General features: G+C 51.3%; 7 protein-coding genes across 7 annotated transcripts; 5 read left to right on the top strand and 2 right to left on the bottom strand.

Annotated features, from left to right (window-relative positions):
- Positions 1–750: 750 nt before the first annotated feature.
- Positions 751–1873, top strand: N7496_003809 (NmrA family NAD(P)-binding protein; the record flags this gene model as incomplete). Its single annotated transcript, XM_056696740.1, has 2 exons — positions 751–1394; positions 1459–1873. 2 exons carry the CDS (start codon positions 751–753, stop codon positions 1871–1873), a joined length of 1059 nt encoding a protein of 352 aa, XP_056558952.1.
- Positions 1874–3862: 1989 nt separating this feature from the next.
- On the top strand, positions 3863–5270 carry N7496_003808 (histone chaperone napB; the record flags this gene model as incomplete). The annotated part of the gene is made up of 3 exons (XM_056696739.1): positions 3863–3980; positions 4195–5064; positions 5143–5270. 3 exons carry the CDS (start codon positions 3863–3865, stop codon positions 5268–5270), a joined length of 1116 nt encoding a protein of 371 aa, XP_056558951.1.
- A 103-nt stretch (positions 5271–5373) lies between these two features.
- Positions 5374–6326, bottom strand: N7496_003807 (SNARE domain protein; the record flags this gene model as incomplete). The annotated part of the gene is made up of 2 exons (XM_056696738.1): positions 5374–6214; positions 6292–6326. The coding sequence occupies 2 exons, from the start codon at positions 6324–6326 to the stop codon at positions 5374–5376; spliced, it is 876 nt and encodes a 291-aa protein (XP_056558950.1).
- A 415-nt stretch (positions 6327–6741) lies between these two features.
- Positions 6742–8691, top strand: N7496_003806 (uncharacterized protein; the record flags this gene model as incomplete). Its single annotated transcript, XM_056696737.1, has 1 exon — positions 6742–8691. The coding sequence occupies one exon, from the start codon at positions 6742–6744 to the stop codon at positions 8689–8691; it is 1950 nt and encodes a 649-aa protein (XP_056558949.1).
- Positions 8692–9070: 379 nt separating this feature from the next.
- On the top strand, positions 9071–10600 carry N7496_003805 (O-methyltransferase; the record flags this gene model as incomplete). Its single annotated transcript, XM_056696736.1, has 5 exons — positions 9071–9241; positions 9407–9533; positions 9598–9721; positions 9777–10225; positions 10284–10600. 5 exons carry the CDS (start codon positions 9071–9073, stop codon positions 10598–10600), a joined length of 1188 nt encoding a protein of 395 aa, XP_056558948.1.
- A 649-nt stretch (positions 10601–11249) lies between these two features.
- N7496_003804 (uncharacterized protein) lies at positions 11250–11840 on the top strand (the record flags this gene model as incomplete). Its single annotated transcript, XM_056696735.1, has 1 exon — positions 11250–11840. One exon carries the CDS (start codon positions 11250–11252, stop codon positions 11838–11840), a length of 591 nt encoding a protein of 196 aa, XP_056558947.1.
- A 459-nt stretch (positions 11841–12299) lies between these two features.
- On the bottom strand, positions 12300–13070 carry N7496_003803 (alpha/beta hydrolase; the record flags this gene model as incomplete). Its single annotated transcript, XM_056696734.1, has 1 exon — positions 12300–13070. One exon carries the CDS (start codon positions 13068–13070, stop codon positions 12300–12302), a length of 771 nt encoding a protein of 256 aa, XP_056558946.1.
- Positions 13071–13367: the final 297 nt, after the last annotated feature.

Genomic DNA, 13367 nt, shown 5'->3' with positions numbered 1-13367 from the left:
CCATCGCACGGAGCCCTATAAGTCTCTCTATAGTCACCGTAATATTACTTTAATTCTCTCCTTTCCCCCCTCCCCTATAAAGCTGCCCGACTAAGAATTTTTGACTCGGCTCTACTTCCCGGTCTTACTTTCTGTTATCTTATCCTTTCTTCTCTTCCCCCTCCTTTCCCCCTCCTCCGCGTTTTATGGTCGGAATCGGAAATCAAAGCCTCTCCGCCTCCTTAAGGAATTAAAAACCCTACTCCTTCTCAAAGAAATTATTTTCTTTCCCTTCTCTGCTCTCGCTGCAGATCATCGGGCTGACTGTTTCTATCGCCTAATTCTTATTCGGTCTCGAATTAGTCGGTCCCTTGGTGGAACCCCCCCCCCCTCTCCGTCTGATCGCGGGCTTTTTTAGTTCTCGTTACATACAACTTTTCGACTTTTCTGCACCTCCCCTCCTCCCAAGGTACCCCACTATCGCAAAGCCTTAAGCCCTCACCTCCATTTTTTCCTCGCCAAGGCGGTTACTCCGGATTTTCCTTTTATCTTTGTCCATCTTCCTTTTTCCTGACCTCTGATCCACCTATCATTCATCCGCCTGATCTCTTCTTCCCTCTACTTACACCCCTGCTCTGTCTTCCCGAATTCTACCCGGAACCTTCTTCCTATCTCCTCCTCTCTCCGGCTCTTCCAAGGATTCTCTCCCTCCTTCTCCCCCCGCCAAAAACCAACAACCTCCCTAAAATCTATACCCTCACAACAACCCGAATGACACAACCGCAGAAGACGATAGCCGTGGTCAACGCGGCCGGGCGACAAGCGGCGTCGCTGATCCGCGTCGCATCGGCCGTCGGCTATGCGGTGCGCGCGCAAATCCACTCCCTCAAGGGCCTCATCGCCGAAGAACTTCAGACCCTCCCCAATGTGACCCTCCTGCAAGGCCCGCTCCTGAACAACCCCGCGCTCATGGATGCCCTCTTCCAAGGCGCCAATTACGCCTTCATCAACACCGTCTCCCAAGCCGGCGACGAGGTCGCTATCGGCCGCGCTCTCGCGGACGCCGCAAAGCGCGCGGGCTCCATCTCCCATTACATTTACAGCAGCATGCCCGATCACTCCGTTCATGGACCATGGCCGGCGGTTCCGCAGTGGGCGCCCAAGTTTACTGTCGAGAATTACGTGCGCCAGCTCGGTTTGCCGGCTACGTTTGTCTATGCGGGTATCTACAATAATAATTTCACCAGTCTGCCCTACCCGCTGTTCCAAATGGAGTTGCTGGATGATGGGAGTTTCGAGTGGCGGGCGCCGTTTGATCCCGAGACGCCTTTGCCTTGGTTAGATGCCGAGCACGACGTGGGACCGACGCTGTTGCAGATTTTCAAGGATGGGCCTAAGAAGTGGCACGGTCATCGGTGAGTATCTGATTTGCACGAATAAGTTTGGACAGAAAAGTATACTAATATCAATGCGCATCAGTATCGCACTCACATTCGAGACCCTCTCACCGAATCAAGTCTGCGCCGCCTTCTCCCGTGCCCTGAATCGACCCTGCCACTACGTTCACGTGCCCAAGATCGAAATCAAAGTCAAGATTCCCCCCGGATACCGGGAACAACTGGAGGCGCTGGAATTGCTGTTCGGCGAGTGCGAAGCGCCGTACTTCCCCCAGCCCGAGTTCTCGCAACCCGCAGCGGGATCGCCGAAGGGATTGGGTCCGGCCGGTGGAAAGGGCGCAGGTGCGGGGATGATGCAAGGTCCCGGTGGAGTTGTTTCGTTGCGGGTGACGGACGAGGCGAGACATTTGTGGCAGGGATGGCGCGATATGGAGGAGTATGCGCGTGAGGTATTCCCCGTGGAAGAAGAGGCGAATGGACTGGATTGGATGCTTTGAAAGGAAAGCAAGTGTATGGTTTTGGGGGGTTCTAATTGCGTCTTTTCTTTCTGTCCTGCTTTACCTGAGTCGCTGATGACCATGCGATTGGGGGGGTTTGGAAAGTGGGGATCAACACAATAAGTGTTCCCCTCCTTTCTTTATTCTTTTACGACTGTTTGATCCCCGGCAGACGTGCACGGTGATGTTGTCTGTGCATGTAGAACCTGCCCCGCAGCCTGTTCTTTTTACTGTTCTTGTTTATGGGTTACTGCCTTGAGGGCTCTAATCATTGCATTGTTGGCGAATGGGCATGGGAATTATGGGATGCCTCGAACGGTTATATTACTGTTGTGGCTTGTTTTATTTTCTCTCTTATTCCGACAGATCTATATGCCTCGGTTATGGGCATCTGGGGATATCGGGTCCTTTCTTATCTCTCTTCTATCTGATTCCCCGAAAAAAAGTTTGATTGTTTGCTTTGTGGATGGTTCTTTCTACTATTCTATTTCCAATATTCATTTCTCGCTGAGGATTGAAGTTTATTCTATCTGGAATATGTGTTCTTTGAAAAATGGGATATCACAAGTTTCCTTGCTAGACCTGTATACTTCGAACTCTGTGCTTTCCCAACTACGAAATAGAACGACTACCTACACTATACTATCTCTAGCCCGACATCAACGCCAGCATCTCCTTCTCTAACTCATTTTATCGCTCATAAACCCCAGCTATTGAGCGATATAACAGACGTAATATAGAGAAAAAAAGGTCACACCAACCCCTCTATAATTCCCTCTCAAGCACGCCATCGCAAAGACAAGAACACCTCCTTATCCAACCAATCATCCCAGCCAAAAACAATTCCTTTATCGTACGCAAAACAACCCAATAGGAACACACAGCTACCAAGACCATCCTAGTAGAACTAGAATGGTTATCAATAAGCAGCCCCAGTCCGGTGCAATACCAACAACCTACAATCCGCATCCGTCGCAGGCATACCTACGCGTTTGACGATAACATGATAACGTAGATAAGGGCATCGATCCCCGCAAGGCATGGAGTTGAAATAAACTACTGGCAGCTTGAGTGTAATTGCCTTTCTTCAGGGCTCCGCTCGTGCGAGATAGGTAAGATGGATGGGGTCGGAAAAAGCAATGTGCTGGGGGGAGGAATCCAATTGTGTGGGTGCGATAAGAATTGGGTTGGTGAGGGTAGTGGTGATAGGCGGATTGGAGATGTTGTATGGGGTTATGTACTAGGGAGATTGATTGGGGTGGCGAATGTTTAGTGAGTGGTGTTGTGAAGGATGCTATGTATAGGTAGCTATACTCGTGCTGGGATCTGGAGGAGTATGACTGGGTGGATGTGGACTCTGGGCTAGCCACGGTACGGAGCTTGGAGCTGGGATTGTAGCTTGGGCTGAATATTGAGCTGTAGCTATTATGCCAATGGTAGTGATTACTATCATGTCTCGAGTGTACTACATATAGCTATATTGTATAAGCTACCCTAAGTCCCTAACAGTCCGAGACTAAAAAAAGAAAATGAAGGAAATTCCCGCGACACCTCAGGCCCGCATCTCATCCGTCCACTCGGTTGCCCGTCGAGACCGCGTGGGGTACTTTCCAATTACAATCGGAGTACCTCGACTCCACGTGTAAACACCACCACAACTGAAGTATCTCCCCCGTAGACTCAAGTACCGCCACCATCACTCTCCGCCCGCCCCAAAAACGAAAGTTTCGACCGCGCGCATCAACGAAGCTCGTGCTGATCTGCCAGACTTTTTTTGCCAGATTTTTTTTTCTTTAGTTCCCCCTCCCTTTTTCCACTTTCCCTTCTTCATCTCTCTCTCTTCCTCTCCCAACCTTTTTTCCTCTCTTCCTTCTTCCTACACACTACTCTTGCTAGCTGTTAACTAGGAAGCTTCCTGATAGCTTGCAACCTCCCCCTTACTCATCTCTTACTTTTTACGTTCTACGTTTCACATACCCCGCCAACACAATGTCCGGTGACGACAAGTCTCTTCTCGAGCGCATTGAGCTCCCCTCCATTCCCGAGGAGGCTCGGAGCAAGATCGGCCATGTTCAGGAGGCTCTTGAGCGTGCTGAGCTGGAGCAGAGTAAGTGCTTTACCCTTCTCACCGGATTCGTTTTCGTCTGTCGAGTCTTGAGCCGTTTTCATCCTTGATGAGCGACAGTTCAGTCTACGGTTGATGGGGATTGTGGCCGATAATGCGATGCAATACGATGCTTCATGTCTATCGATTCATTCCAAATTCATGCACGCGCTAAAACAAAATAAATTTGGATCTTCACTAACGCTTCCTTCACTAGTGCGCCAGGCCGTCGCTCTCTTTGCCCCCGCCTACAAGCAGCGCGAGGAGCTCATCTCTTTGCCCAGCGTCAAGCCCGACTTCTGGGCCCGCGTCTTCGACGGCGCCCCCGCCGAGGTTGCCGAGTATATACTGGAGGATGATGCTGCCATCATTGGTGAGGGCCTCAAGGGCTTGAACGTCGAGCGCTTTGAGGTCGACGCTCAGGGCAAGGGCGAGCCCCGCAGCTTGCGCTTCACCTTCGAGTTCGACCCCAAGGAGAACCCCTACTTCGACAACGCCAAGCTCGTCAAGGAGTTCTACTGGCGCAAGCAGGTCATCAAGACCTCCAGCGGCAAGCGCCGTGTCTGGGAGGGTCTTGTCTCTGACCCCGTCCGCATCAACTGGAAGGATGCTGAGCTTGACCCTACCAAGGGTCTGCTCAACGCTGCCTGTGACCTGTTCGATGCCGAGAAGAAGGGCGGTGACCGCAAGTCGCTGCCCGAGTACGAGGCTCTCGTCAAGAAGCTCGAGCTTCTCGAGATTGAGGGTATGAAGGAGGATGTCGATATGGATGACGAAGAGGCTGAGCTGCCCGAGGATGAGGATGAGAGCCCCGCTGGCGTCAGCTTCTTCTCTTTCTTCGGTTACCGTGGCCGTGCCATCACTGCCGAGCAGAACAAGGAGGCTGTTAAGGAAGATGAGGAGCGCTGGGCCAAGATCTCCAACGGCGAGGAGGTGCCCGAGGATGACGAGGACGATGAGGATGACGATGATGAGGATTTCGAGCTTCTCGTCGATGACCTCGAGGACGCCGAGATCTTCACCGATGGTGAGGACCTCGCCATTGCCCTTGCCGAGGATCTCTGGACCAACGCCTTGAAGTATTACGGTATGTCAAACTCGGAGACGCGTGAACCCAAATAGAATCCAGGAACCGCTGGCTAACTTTCTGCCCTTTCATCTGCAGCTCAATCGTTCGAGGCTAGCTTCGACTTCGAGGGCATGGACATGGAGGAGCTCATGGGGCCGGATGATGATGAAGATGAAGATGATGAGGGCGATGACCAGCCCCCCGCCAAGAAGGCTCGCAACTAAAATCGGGTTTGATTTGAATTGCCTGCCCGGAGACTGTAAAACGCCATGCTCCATGTGATCGATGGTGGTTTGTTCGATTGGTCACGCCCCATATGATGTACTATCACAGGACGATAACGAGAATTAATAATAGCACGAGGGCGAATATCAGCGCCGCAATGCAAAAGGATGACCATGTATCTAAGGAGGAGAAGGAAAAAGTTAGCTTTGCTTGAATTTCATGATTCCCATTTGTTGTCACAACGCTGCGCATTTGCATTCCATGTAGCCCAACGCCAAACACCCTGCTAAACCAACCAGCCTCGGGGGTTAGAGAATACTGCTTACCTTCATTCTTGCGCACGATATGCCGTATGCGCGCCATCCCATTGCTCAACTTCCCACCAACCCGATCTGCAAGCGTATCAACCTCATCAATCATAATAGCCTGATCCTCCAACTCGCGCCCCATATCATTCGCCTGCTGTCTCAGATTCCCCACCGTCCGAAACACCCCATCCAACTGCTCATCCTGCTCATGCATCAGCTCCGTCTGCCTCTGCTGCTCCAGCGATGCATAATAATCATCCCCACGCCCACCACCTTCTTCCTCATCCAGCGCGGCATCGAATTCCGTCGGATTAGGCAGTTCAGCGACCGGCGCTACGGAAACTGCTTGCGCCAGCTCGGTGCGCATTTGCTCGATTTCCCCGCCCACATCGTCGACTAGTTTGCGCCGGCGCTGGACTTCGTCGAGTTCGAGGCCGAAGCGGTAGGGGTCTTGTTCGATTGCGCGGACGGATTCGACCAGGTCGTCGAGGTCGGCGGTTAGCTCTGTGAGGGTTGTTTCGAGTTCTGTGCGGGATTGGTTGAGTTCTGGGTTGTTGGGGGATTTGGCGAGGGAGCGGATGCGGAGGTATGAGGAGAAGAGTGGTCGGCTGGTTTGGAGGGTTGCGAGGACGTCCCTGGAGGTGAGGAGTGATTAGTTTAGGGGGAATTTGAGAGGTCTAGTATCTGGGGGTATGGATGGGAGATGTCTTACGCTTGGACTTGGAGGAAGGGGTCTGTTGTCTCCATGGTTTGGGGATGTGGATTTGGATTAGGAGGTTGTTTGGATCGGGGATGATGTGGTCGGAGAGCTGGCAGCTCTGGGGGAGTTGAAGATCACGTGTTGGCGCATGCGGAATTGGTGAAGTATAGGAGGATGAGCGTGGAAGATGAATAGACTGGGAGAAGGAATTTATTTAGTTTGACAAAGTATTATTCATCTGATATTCTACAGGCATAGCTACATAATGCCATGTCATCAATTACCTTTTTATTCCATAACTATCGATCGTATACTTCCCCATCGAGGCCAGGGCAGGTGGATTCCACTGGACCAGGCCTGACTCAGCGGGTCGCCGATAAAAAAAAGATAACAGTTCCCCGCGATATTCAATTTGGATTTTTTTTACAATTTGCGCAAGACAATCCACAGTCTCCTCTTCAAATGGCTCGCAATCGCCCCCTTCCACTCTCCGAAGAGTGGGAGGATCCCGACACCTATATCAAAGAACTCCTCAACTTCGCGACGACCAATGTCCTCTTCATGAACCTGTGCGGTGGTGTGCACATGGTCGATTTTTTGACCCGCGAGCCCGATCTATACACCAGTCTACTCCCAGAGGAATGGCGAGCATTCTTCGAAGCCCATGACATTCACGATATACTGCAATTGCTCCTACGAGAAGATATTGAGTCCTTGCGCACGAACGCGACCAATGGACATACCGGCGCAGGCAATCGCACATGGAAGGACGGCGCATTCCCTCCGCAGAGCATATTGGACTACATTCACCAAGTTCGCCGACTTAGTCTTCGCCGGGAATTCGATTCGGCCGGGTCGAAGAAGACGAAACTCCCGAGACATGTCGCGGTTGGTATGAAGACGAAGAAGGAACACGAGGTCGAACACTTCTCTGGCTACGTCGCATCGTTGTCCGATACCGTGGGCGAGCGTCGCGGTGAGCCGGTCTCTCATATTGTGGATTTTGGGTCTGGACGGAACTATTTGGGGCGGACGCTGGCCAGCTCGCCATTTCACAAACATATCATTGCAATTGAGCGGAAACACCAGTACATTGCTGGTGCTATGGGCATAGACGTTTCAGCCAAGTTGCGGGAGAGAGAGAAGTCTAAGACGGTTTATGTGCATAGTCGCAAGAAATCCTGCAATGACTGCAATGGCACACCAGAAGTGGCATCATCTGATAAAGCAGAGGCGCAATCAGAAATGGAAAATTTGCAGGCCCCCGAGAATGTCCCAGTTCAAGGAGAGACTGTGGACGACCAGGAGGATGTCACCATGTTCAAAATGCTGGGTGAGATTACCCTCGAACCCCATGAGCTACTCGGCTCGATCACCAAGGGAGGACAAAAACAGAAACCTGAACATGAAATCGACACCGGGGGTACTATCAGCTATATCGAACACAATATTCAAGACGGATACCTCGAGCCTATCATCGACCACGTGGTTAATCCATCTCCTGCAACGACACCAAGTGAAACTGACACCGACGAGACGAACACCTCCATAACAATCCAGCCAGATGAACAGCAAAAAAGCGACGCCCGAGTAATGGTCGTCTCCCTCCATTCCTGCGGCAATCTCGTTCACCACGGCGTTCGCTCCCTAGTCATGAACCCCTCCGTCGTAGCAGTCGCTATGATCGGCTGCTGCTACAATCTTATGACCGAACGCCTTGGCCCAGCAACATATAAACTCCCCGTCCTCCGCTCTCTCCACCCTCGTCTCCAAGCAACCGGAAACTCCTACGACCCCCATGGTTTCCCCATGTCCAAATACTTCGAGACACACGAAAGCCCCGGCGCAATTGGTATGAAGTTCAACATCACGGCACGCATGATGGCCGTACAGGCACCGTATAACTGGGGCCACGATGATAGTGAACGCTTCTTCGCTCGTCATTACTTCCGCGCCCTCCTGCAACGCATCTTCGTCGACCGCGGCGTTACGCCTAAACCGGGTATTCCAGAAGATCTCTACGCCGATGATGAGGGCGCTGAGATGACTACAGCTGTAATAATCGGCTCGCTACCTAAGCGCGCATTCGAATCCTTCACTGCGTACGTACGCGCCGCAACAGCCAGACTCCTGCGTGACCCGAAACATAGCGCAAAGGTCCAAGAGCACATTGCAACAATGACGGATGAGGAGATTCAACGCTACGAGGCGGACTATTTCCCCGCGAAGAAGAATCTTAGCGTTATATGGAGCTTGATGGCGTTTAGTGCGCAGGTCGTGGAGACGGTTATTGTTGTGGATCGCTGGCAGTTCTTGCGGGAGCATGACTCGGTCAAGGAGTGTTGGGTTGAGCCTGTGTTTGAGTATAGCGAGAGTCCACGGAATCTGGCTGTTATTGGGATTAAGAAGTGAGAGTTGCATTCTTGGTTTTTTTGATGTGATATGACTTGCAAATGATTAGAGCACATAGATGAGATGTCCTGAAAACACCGGGGACATGCATTGCCGGGCGTTATTATAGATGAAAATGCAAATAGAATATGTTGCCAACAAAAAAAACGTCTACTTGTCATTATTGTAACAGATTACCGAATGTGCAACAAAGAAGGAAGCCTATGTAACAAGATGCGCTCGATGTACCACTCGAAAATCCGAGTCAGCACTGTGCGACTTCATTCTACTCGTGTCACCGGAGAACAAATCCATAAGGTCTTGCTTGGTCTCGGTTTCTTCTCCGTTTATTGCAACCAACCACTACGTTAGAACCGTTTTCTCAATCATATCCACTGACATGAATGGCCCCGGAGATCTAGACAACCTGCTCAGTCAACTTTGTCGAGCAGCTGAGAACTTCAAGCGAGACCATAATGATCTTGAACGGCTCGCCGCCTTGAAAGCCGCTCGTAAACTGGTTCAAGCGCTTGAAACACCACAGGAGGGAGCGTTGCTGACAGGAGTTTCTGTGCGTGTATCCTCGATCTAGCGATATTTGGAATTGCAACTTTGGAAGAAGATGGCCCTAGATCTGGAGCAAGTGCCGCTTGGGCTTGGTTTATTTTTCGGACTGTCTTCTTAATGGTTTTATTTTAAGGTTACGCTTTGGATGTACATCTAACTTCTACGCTAGCCCATTCAAGTCCTTTGTGTCAGGATTGCTATTGATATTGACATATTCACGACACTCACGAAGAGTAATGGACCTGTCAGCTTGAAGGAACTGGCTGCCGTCAAGAACGCCGACCCGTCGTTCACAGGTGACTATACTCTATCTGATTATGGCCATTTCATGTTAACTCCCGTCTACTTTTCTCTTGATAGAGCGAGTTCTGCGTGTCCTCGCAGGGATCGGTTACGTTATCGAGCATGAAGTCAGGGTATACGCTGCGAACGCGATGACTCGCTATATGAGTGACCCAGGGGCTGTTGCCGTGCTCAAATTCCAGTACGCCTTCATTGTTCATTACCCCCAAACACTTCATTAACCCTGTCTGCTTCAGATTCGACGTCTGTATGCCTCTATACTCCAAAGCGCCCGAGTACTTCCGTGAAACAGGGTTCCAAACCCCCCTAGAGTCGAACAAAGGCCTATTCCAATACGTTGAGAAAACTGAGGAGTCAATCTGGAGTCTGATGTCCAAGAAACACGAGGATATGGATGGATTCTATACCCACATGGCAGGCAGAAGAGCTAACCTGCCTATTTGGGTTGACTGGTTCCCCGTGCAGGAACGCATCATTGATGGATTTGAGGACAAGGATGGAAGTGGACTCCTGGTTGATGTGGCTGGTGGGCGAGGACATGATTTGGAAAGATTTCGTGCAAAATTTCCCAGTGCACGAGGTCGTCTTATTGTTGAAGACTTGCCACAGGTCCTGGAGGGTATAAACTCTGGATCTGGGATTGAGTGTCAACCAATTGACCTCTTTGAGCCGCAACCTGTCCAAGGTAATACAGGATGCCCCACCCCCAGAAGAACTATTAAGCTAAGCTTCCAATGTCTTAGGTGCACGAGCATATTACATGAAGTTCGTCTTGCATGACTGGGCAGACCGCCAATCCCAGCAGATTCTGCAACAGTTAAAAGTGGCTATGAAAAAGGGCTACTCGAAACTTCTGATTGAGGAAGTCATCCTCGCCGACAAGGATGCCGAGCCTATCCCGTCACTAGGAGACTGGATGATGCTAGCCATTCATTGCGGTATGGAGCGAACTCAGTCTCATTGGGAGGGTCTGTTGACTTCGACTGGATTTCGAGTCGTGAGGTTTTGGAATCCCCCTAGTCCAGGTCAACAAAGTATTATTGAGGCGGAGGTGGCTTAGGCAAGTAAGAAATAAGTTTGTATTGGGGGTTTAGCTTGTTTATAATACCCAATTACCAATTTCCAGAGTGCCATGATTCCAAGAGTACGGAGTACCTATGTAAATATTTTCAATTTCCTTCGCAGATAGCCAAGTTCTAGAGGAAATGAGCATCTTGGGCACTCGGGAGTCGGCACCATCGACCTTGAAAAGCTTTTGGACCCTCAAACCAAGGGACACTAAGATCCATAACAGGCGAAAGCCCCATCAAAGCTCGTAAAGGCCACCACTACAGGGCCTAGGGCTCAATGGTCTTATTTCGAATTAGCCAATCACTTCAAAGAAGCAACCGAAGCGACTCAGACCCACTAGCCCAGGGGCAACAAGTGGGCCTTTGCGGCTCACTGTACAAGTCATGTTTACCCAGGGACCCTGCAATGATACTCTGGCAATGCGACTCTGTAATTTCAAAATAGAATCCTCCGGGGTTAAGCGAAAATCTCCTGAGTCATGCTTCAGCCGCTAAAATTGAGGCATTTCCAGTAAAAACTGTATAACTTCTGATAATCTCGATTCTTTTCCCTCCAGGGATTCCCATCTCAATCAGCCCTACAAATACTGTCCTCCACCTCCCTTTCATACCCAAATCGGCAAATAACAAACACCCAAAATGCTCCTCAAGTCAATGCTCACCACCGCCCTGCCCCTGCTGATGCTGGCAGGCAACGCCCTCGCCGTCGGCTGCTCCACCCACAGCTTCACTACCTGCGAAGACAAAATCGTCCACTGGTACGACCCGGACACCGGCGAAGTCTGCGACCCTCTCGACTGCGGCGGTGGTCGCGCTCCCCTTAAGACCGACGAGCCTGGATGTCCTGGGTATACTGGTACCAAGGTCCGCACTACCTCATACCTGTCCTGCTTCACGCCCTCTTCTGCACTTGCGACTGCCACCACTTCGAAGAGTGCCGCTGCCGAGTCTACGACTGCTTCGGACTCGACAAGCAAGGAGACTAGCGTCGCTTCTTCCACTACGGCCGGCAGTGCCACTGGAACTGGGGCTTCGGGTAGTGGAACTACGCCTGCGACGACTGCGGCGGCGACTCTGTCGTCCAGTGCGCAGTCTTCTGCTGCTGCCAATGGGACGGCTAGTTCCAGTGGCTCTGCGGCCCCGACTGCTACAACCAATGCTGGCGACGCCTTGACCGGTTCGTTGATGGCTGTTGCTGGTGCTGCGATTGGTGCCTTTGCCCTGCTTTGAGGATGAGATGTTATATACCTGTGATGGAGTGAGATTTGCGAAAACGGGCCCTGACTATGTCTTGGGTTGGCATTTGGCTTGTCATACGATAATGGGGACAGGTTTACAACAATGTACACATAATTTATATAATTAGTTCGATTGGGGCTATGCTCTATATACGATAAGAGGTTTAGTCTCTATCACCCATAATGATCAATATGGTTTTTGCAAAGATTAACTACGTAGCAAGTGGCCTGTGAGGGATGGGGGAACAGGAGAATAGATTACATCAACGAGGAAAGATATACACTCTTACGCCTCAGAGTGACAGCTTTCGAACCTACAGAATCACCTCACAGAAATCATGCTCAACCTTGTATTGGACCATCGGAGTAGTATACAAAGCGCACTTTTATTTATTTTCTATAGTTCATAATATTCATACATCATAGAGACAACTAGGTTGAAATCAAGGTATCATCCAATCTCAACACTCCCCTCTGGCACACCCTGTCGACTACGCAACCTCCTAGCAAAGAACTGCATCACAGGAAGCATCTCATCCCGATTCGAAGGCATCCCATCCCCCCTGCGGGCATACCGACTAACCTCCACGAACTCAAACACCTCCTTCGTCCTCCGCACCGCCCCATCAGACACAACCTCCGAGTCCCGCCCGGAAAGCAGCAACACCGGCGAACGATTCTTCGCGCCAGACCGCGCGCCTGACAGCGCATATGGCGCGCCGATAGAAATCACGCCGGAAAGAGACCCGCTAGCTCGCTCCTGGCTCTCCTTACCATCTGCGCTACCTAATTCCCGCGCCGCGGCTAGACCTGCCATGCCTCCCTGCCCGAATCCCAGAATCATGATTTCGCGTAGCTGGTAGCCGCATTTCGCCACAAGGGTCTGCCGGATAACTTCGTTTGCGAGGAGGGCTGTACTCCGCGCGAATCCTGCGTCCATGTCTAGCGCGCCGGTCCGGCTGTCGAAGGATACATCGTCGCCCCAGTGGAAGCCGCCGAGGTCGAAGGGGAGCGGGGCTGGAGCTTGGATGGTGATGACGGTTGTTTCGGGGAGGTTTATGGCACGACCGAAGGAGGTGAATCCTGCGGCCGTGTCGCCGATTCCGTGGAGGAGGAGGAGGATGTTCGGTGTTGGTGTGGAGGGAGAGGCGGAAGGTGGGAGGGTGATGGTGATACTGAGGTTGGAAGGGAAGTCAGATTGCGTGGGTGTCTTGGTCGGCATGGTGGAAGAATTTGCGAGCAATTGGCTCGAGAGATGCTTTCCAGGTTTCTTTTCGCCCTCTACAGGCACCTCTGTCTGGTCGACACTCTATTTGGAGCTTCAGAAGAGCTTGAAGAAGGACGGAGGGGTTAAGGTTGTGGCTCCCGTGGCTGTTCTTATCTTTGCGATAATCTATTGTGGCTAAGTGCCTGGATGATCGCTCACACCTTAAGCAAACCGGGCCATCATTATCCAACTTTTACGGGTTTCAGTGCCAAATTGTACTGTTTATCCTTTGGGTGAAGTTCTGCCAACTGG

The sequence above is a fragment of the Penicillium cataractarum genome (genome assembly GCF_028827025.1).
Source record: "Penicillium cataractarum strain IBT 29864 chromosome Unknown utg000002l, whole genome shotgun sequence".
Taxonomy (NCBI): Eukaryota; Fungi; Ascomycota; class Eurotiomycetes; order Eurotiales; family Aspergillaceae; genus Penicillium; species Penicillium cataractarum.
Note: the sequence above shows the minus strand (reverse complement) of the source record. Positions and strands in the feature narration are given on the sequence as shown.